Genomic DNA, 7,021 nt, shown 5'->3' on the forward strand with positions numbered 1-7,021 from the left:
TGTCCATCTCCCACTCACTGCCCACACCCCACTCACTGTCCATCTCCTACTCACTGCGCATCCCCCACTCACTGCCCACCCCCCACGCACTGTCCATCTCCTACTCACTGTGCATCCTCCACTCACTGCCCACCCCCCACTCACTGTCCATCTCCTACTCACTGCTCATCCCCCACTCACTGCCCACCCCCCACTCACTGTCCATCTCCCACACTGCCCACCCCCCACTCACAGCTCACCCCCCACTCACTGTCCATCTCCCACTCACTGCCCACCCCCCACGCACTGTCCATATCCCATCCCCCACTCACTGTCCACCCCCCACTCACTGTCCATCTCCCATCCCCCACTCACTGCCCACACCCCCACTCACTGCCCACCTCTCCCCCACTCACTGCCCATCTCCGATCCCCCACTCACTGCCCACCCGCCACTCACTGCCCATCTCCGATCCGCCAGTCACTGTCCATCCCCCACTCACTGCCCTAACCCTTAACCCCATTCCCCACTCACTGCCCACACCCCAATACACTGCCCATTCCCACATTCCTCACTCATTTCCCATTCCCTGTTCTTCCCTCAGTATTGTGCATGTGTAGGGGTACACAGTGCTTATATTCAAGTTTCCCAAAGAGTCCCATGCTGACTTACCCTCAGACTGATATAAAACCAAACAGTGAGTACCTGCATAGAGCTCGCCTGAGATTGAAATGTTCATGAGTTCAGGAGCCATATCAAGGAGAGCGATTGCTGCCCTGTTGGCATTGTACACAGCGGCTACATGCAATGCTGTCTCCCCCAGTATGCCTGCAGCGATAGAGTGAAGCAAATGGGATTTAGTAAAGCTGGGAGAGCCCTGAGGGAAAGACAGCAAAGACAAAGCACAGTGATTCATTGTACCCACTTTGGGGAGGGTGGGGTGATGCTATAGTCTGTCCTTTACTACCAACCTGGATCATGGACTTCCATTGGATTGGTCCCCACTTGTGCACAAAGTAGTTGGTCATTGCCTTTTACATGGTAACTGAACAGGAGAGTCTCCCATTCTTATTGCCTGCTATCAGGAGAATTGGAAGGATTTTCAGGCTGACCCTGGGTTTATAGCCACATTACAGACCCACTTACATGGCCAATGGGTCCTGGCATGGGAATTAGGTTGGGATTTCCTGGTCCAAAGGTGAATACATCAGTACCAGACTGTGAGACCTCCAGGGTTACAGAATCGAACACGTAACATTTCTTCCAAAGTTATATTTAAGACGATGCTGGATGTGACCCTTGCGGCTAAAGGGATCAAGGGGTATGGAGAGACGGCTGGAGTGAAACTGCATGATCAGCCACGATGATATTGAATGGTGGTGCAGGCTCAATTGGCCGAATAGCCTTGGAGAAGCCATCTTCAAACTTCCTCATCAAATCTGACACATGTTTTATGTGAAAGTAACTGTGTGTTGCTCTGTATTGAAGTATTGCAACGATTATCAGATGTAATACTATCTTTAGCTTTTTGAATCTGTTCAAAGGGTAGCAAATAATTATGCAACAAAAGATGTTTGGGATAATTCAAAAAGTGGGTAGAAAGACCTAAGGTGTAGATCAGTTATACACATTCAGAATGGCAGAACAGACTCTCTGAGCTGCATAGCCTCATCCTGTATCTATCCCAGTTCTTCCTGAGGTATATTTCTATAAACAGCAGTGTCCTGAAGATGTGTTAAACAGAACATCAATTTGTAACTTAATCAGCCTGCCCTAAATGTACGTTTGAGAACGTAAAACTCTTTTGCTAAATGTAGGGTATTGATTTGAAGGGGCTGTTATTTTGTGGGTGCGAAGCCACCTTTTCTCCCTGGGAGAGGCAGAGTTGACAGAGCCCCTGACAGGGTTAATGGCACCCTAGATGTATGAGCAGCTCCTTCCTGTTTCTCATCAAGATGGAGAATGGATCATTTGAGAGTTAAACCCTGGAACCCTAAACAGTAGACCCCATTGGCTCTCACCATGGCTAAGGGAAGCTGGGTCAGATGTAGAAACATTGGTCTTGGAGCAGGTGTAGACCATACAGTCCTTTGATCAATAAGGTTATGATACTTCGGTAGTGGTCTCAACTCCACTTTCCTGTATGATCCTCGTCACCTTTGACTCCTTTATCAATCAAAATTCTTTCTAACTTTGCCATGAGTCACTTCAAAGGCCCAGGCTTCACTGCTTCCTCAGAAAAAGAATTCCACAGATCAACGACTCTCTGAGAGGACAAAGTTCTCCTTATCTCTGTCTTGAAAGATCAAGCCCTTATTCTTAAACTGTGCCTCCTAATTCTGGTGTCCTCCAGAAGAGCTAGCATTTGCCCCTTTAAGTCCCTTCAGGATGTTATGGATTTCAATAAGATGTACACATTGGTATTTGGCAGTACAGAACTTGAAGATTGCTGAAAAAGACAACAAGGTTTCCATCTTGCACTTGTTGGGAGAATTCACAAGAAGAGTGAAGCAAAGGGAAAACAGCATTTAAACTAAATGTTGTGACATGCAGCTGTTTACCTAGGCAGCTCACATAAGCAGTTCCAATACTACGTTAAAGTTGGATCACAAATAGAAATTTGGGCATAAAGTGCACATGGAGTAGATTTTGATTTGATTTGATTTACTATTGTCACATGTACTGAGATACAGTGAATAGTATTGTTTTGCGTGCTAGCCAGACAAATCATACCTGACATAAGTACATCCTGGTAATAAAAACATAAGTGTGTAAGGATGAGCCCAACAATTATGGGCCAGGTCCGTTTAACTTAAGAGGTGGGGAAACTTTCAGAAACAATAATTTGTCCAGAATTAATACTCGTCTGGACCAAGGTGCATTTGTTAAGGAGATCCAGCAAGGATTTCTTAAGGGAAATTTGTGTTTAAACAGCTTATTAGAACTTCAATGTATGTGAAATCACGAGCCCAGAGGAGGTTGATGAGAATGGCTCCAGGGATGAGAAAGTTCAGTTACGAGGTTAGATTGGAGAAGTCGGGGCTGTTCCCCTTGAAGAGGAGAATACCAAGGAATGATTTGATCGAAGTTTACAAAATCACAGGGAGACTAGATAGAGTAGATTGGGAGAAACTGTTACCACCTGTAAAAGAATCAAGAATGAAAGCTCACAGATTTAAAATAACCTGCAAAAGAAGCAAATGCGACAGTGAAAAACCATTTATCACATAGTGATTTGATAGGTCAGGGAACGTGCTGTCTGGAATTATGACAGAAATAGGATCAGTTGAGGAATTCAAGAGTACATTGAAAAATAACTATTTAAAGCGGAACAATGTCCAGGATTATAGGGGGAAAAGCAGAAGGTTGGAACCGCTCATTCAGAGAGTCAGGGCAGGCACAACAGGCCAAATGGTCTTGTTCTGTGCCGAACCAATTCTGTGATTTAAAACAATGCTTCTCACCTGTTTCCAAAGGGTTAAATGAAGGACACTGAGCAAGTTTAAAAATATCCTGGTCTTTATTTTCTTTAGCTGCAAAAAGTAGAAGTGACTCATTGATCCTGTTAATAGAGAGAGAGAGTGAATATATTAAGATGCTGACAACAAGTAGCTATAATGCCCCAGTGCAGTCCTTTCTGTGCTGTTAGATTGTTGGACAGACATTAACCAGCGTTGAGTTTGGTCCCAGTTTGCGACAATGGCAACTTATGCTGCATTGCCTTGGTTGGTCCAGCGCAGACTCATGGTGATGATGTTGGTGGTGAGGCAAAATGGCGCCGAAAAATGTTGACGCGGTTCCAGCGGTGAAGGGACTCAAAGCTGGCTAACTACTTTATACTGGTGTCGGTCAGCATCCGGGAGGAAGAGCCCCGATCCAGGCCCATGGTTCAGACACTTAACAAGAAGGACTGTAATGTCAAACTTTTAACTTTATTTCTTTCCGTTATTTTCTATATCCTGATTTATCATCATCATCATCATAAAATCCCTAACAGTGTAGAAGCAGGCCATTTGGCCCACTGAGTTCACACTGTCCTTCCAAAGAGCATCCCACCCAGACCCATCCTCTACCCTATCCCAGCATTTCCCATCCGAGACACTACGGGTGATTTCCCATGGCCAATCCACCTAACCTGCACACCTTTGGACTATGGGAGTAAATCCGCACAGACAGTCACCCAAGGGTGGAATCAAACCCGGGTCCCTGGTGCTGTGAGGCAGCAATGCTAACCACTGCATCACTTTGCTGCCTTTCTTTCCTGTGTTTTTAAGATGGTACTGGATAGTGGCGACGTTATACAGCACTTTTCACTGTATTTGTAATAAATACAAGTAACAAGTACTTGTGACAATAAATACGTAATTAATTAGATCCAATAAAACCTGTTTCTAACCCCATGCTGTCCCTGTCCTGGGGTGTTCAGTTGTGATAGTGTAGAAGGAGCTTTACTCTGTATCTAACCCTGTGCTGTCCCTGTCCTGGATGTTTTAGATGGGCGACAGTGTGGAGGGAGCTTTACTCTGTATCCAATGCTGTTCCGTCACTTTCCTTAGAGTGTTTGATGGGGACAGTGTAGGGGGAGCTGTATCTAACCCTGTGTTGTCCCTGTCCTGGGAACATTTGTAGGACAGTGTAGAGGCAGTTGTATATTATATAAAAATAATTCTGAAAAATTATACATGAGCAATAATTCAGGCAGTTTCTGAAACATAAGTTTTCACAAGTGGGATGTATTGCAGGAGTTAGTTAATTTTGCAGTTTCCCTGCTTCTACTATAATCTGTGTTATTCCTGAGGTCAGACAGCTCAGTGCTGACACCTAGTGACAAGTATGAAATGGTGCCAACACCCAGCACCTGATGGGGTCCTGCTCAAAATGATGGGGTGTGCTGCATGATCGCCAGGTTTAATGATACGATGGTGAGATGACAAAACAACACTCAAATCTTACAGAAGCAGCGACATTCCAAACAGCCTATGCTACCAAAGCTGGAACTGTGGCCTGGGTTAGTCAGGGTCTGTGACAGAAAGGATGGGGTTACAGTTTGAACTAATGCACATGGATGCACCATATCAATTCCCAGTTTTCAGCTCAGTCTGTATGCTGAGCTTAATGTGCCATGTGCAGTGAACACCGGGAGAGAGGTGGGGAGATCCGACTGACACAGACAGAAACTTCCAGGATCTTCCACAACGGGCAACTGTCATTCTCCAGACTCAGCATGTGGTGGGTGTGAGCGAGTGCCCTGACTCCAGTCTTCAACCAATGCCACGGTGTGTATTGGCATAGAAGGGGGCACCAGTACTGCCTTAGGTGATGGCTGCTCACTCTCTGGCCTTGCCTGCCCTGAACAGAATGGGTTACTGGCCTGCCAGAACATTGCCAGGGGCCCGACTCTGTTTGCAATACTGGCGTGTCGAGATCTAAAACGTTCACACCCAACATCAACATGTGAATCCACTCAGAGAGTTGCTTCAGGACAGTGCTGTGAGACAGGATTGACAAACTAGAGGGAGGGCAAGAGAACAGACTGTAATGTGAAGAAGGTAGGATTTTGAGGAGGGTGTAAAGGAGCAGAGGAGTGCTGCAAGCTGGGGCGGGTCAGGGACGGCTTCGGGTTTAGCCAGCTGTAGGTATGGATTGCTTTGGGCCAATTCCTCAGGTCAATGAGCAGACGCAGAAGGTGACATTGTTGCATTGAGTTCGTGTTCAGTAAGATCAGAATTTAACTTCCAGGCAACAAACCTTACAGAGCTCCACTCTGGGGATCAGATGGCAAACTGGGAATGTGACCATTTCGGGGGGGCTAGTCTGCATGTCAGCTTGTCCACTTCTTACTTTTCCTGTTTAACTTTGCCTCTGACAATGCATCCAAACACACTTGATATTCTCCCCCCTTAACTGTTTCCCCTCTATGTATCTCCACGTTTTGATGTGGCCCCTCAGTGGGGCAGTCTGGATCGTGTTCCTGTTCAGGGCTGACTCGGATTTGCCAAGTGACAGCATCCGTGGCCACAGAAGGTGGTTTTGTCCAAAAAAAAAGGTGGCGTTGGCACACTGAACCCTGCATCCTTTCATCATACCCTCCTCGTGCTCCTGCATCTCACTTACCTCTTCTGCTGTCTCACATGTTGTTCATAAACCTCTGGACCAAACTCCTCATCAGACTGCAGGTCTGGCACCAGGCCACGGAGCCAGTTCAGTAAGGTTGACCTCCAGCCTCCCCACAAGAGCCCTGGCATTTTGTCCCCGGACTCCAGGCACGGAGAGAGACACACGGCTCCTATAAGACTGGGAAAATTGGGTGGGATTCTTTCCAATAATGGTCTTCCAACTGATTTGTTACAATGAAATGTCTTGAAGAGAATCTAAATTCTGCTTTAACAGTTGGTAGCAGACAGTCAGGCAGAATTGAATAAGTAGTTAGCTTTAGATCAGTGCAGACAGCCTGTTGCATGTTCTGTCTGGTAGAGACTGATCATGTAGTGATTAGAACGCTGTTGTATTTGTCACACCTCTGGGGAGGAGCCAGTAACATTCTCACAGGTATCCCTTAACCCTTTGAGTCCTGCTGTTGCCTGTGCAGTCAATGTAAAGTACAGCACGAAGTTAGGTACAAGAGTAAAGCTTTCTCAACACTGTCCCCATTAAACACTCCCAGGGCGGGGGCAGCAAGGGGTTAGATACAGAGTAAAGGTCAGGGGCAGCACAAGATTAGATACAGAGTACAGCTCTCTCTACACTATCTCCATTAAACATTCCCAGGATAGAGACAGCACGGAGTTAGATACAGAGTAAAGCGTCCTCCACATCTTTCCTATCAAGCACTCTGAGAACAGATGCGGCATTGAGTTAGATACAGAATAAACCTCTCTCTCAGACTATATTGAGTACTGGAGCTCCAGAGGTAATGATACCAGGGCAAAATAGTGCTGGAGACACTCAAGGTTCAATTTGATTGATAAGAATAGAAACAAACTTGAATAGAATAGAATAGAGACAGTAGGAACTGCAGATGCTGGAGAATCTGAGATAAGGT

General features: G+C 46.0%; 1 protein-coding gene across 6 annotated transcripts in view; it reads right to left on the bottom strand.

Moving 5' to 3' along the window:
• LOC109923836 (transient receptor potential cation channel subfamily V member 6-like) overlaps positions 1 to 7,021 on the bottom strand; it is a 58,522-nt gene that overhangs the window by 39,627 nt on the left and 11,874 nt on the right. For 3 of the 6 annotated variants that reach the window (XM_048610987.1, XM_048610985.1, XM_048610984.1), the window contains exons 2-3: positions 3,444 to 3,541; positions 685 to 807 (exon numbers count right to left, since the gene is read on the bottom strand). In XM_048610987.1, the coding sequence (XP_048466944.1) occupies positions 685 to 733 (49 nt within the window). In that variant the 5' untranslated portion in view covers positions 734 to 807; positions 3,444 to 3,541. The remainder of the gene's footprint in view (positions 1 to 684; positions 808 to 3,443; positions 3,542 to 7,021) is intronic. The other 3 variants (XM_048610983.1, XM_048610988.1, XM_048610989.1) reach the window with 1 other exon arrangement.

Source organism: Rhincodon typus, chromosome 23 (assembly GCF_021869965.1).
Source record: "Rhincodon typus isolate 14 chromosome 23, sRhiTyp1.1, whole genome shotgun sequence".
NCBI classification, from domain to species: domain Eukaryota; kingdom Metazoa; phylum Chordata; class Chondrichthyes; order Orectolobiformes; family Rhincodontidae; genus Rhincodon; species Rhincodon typus.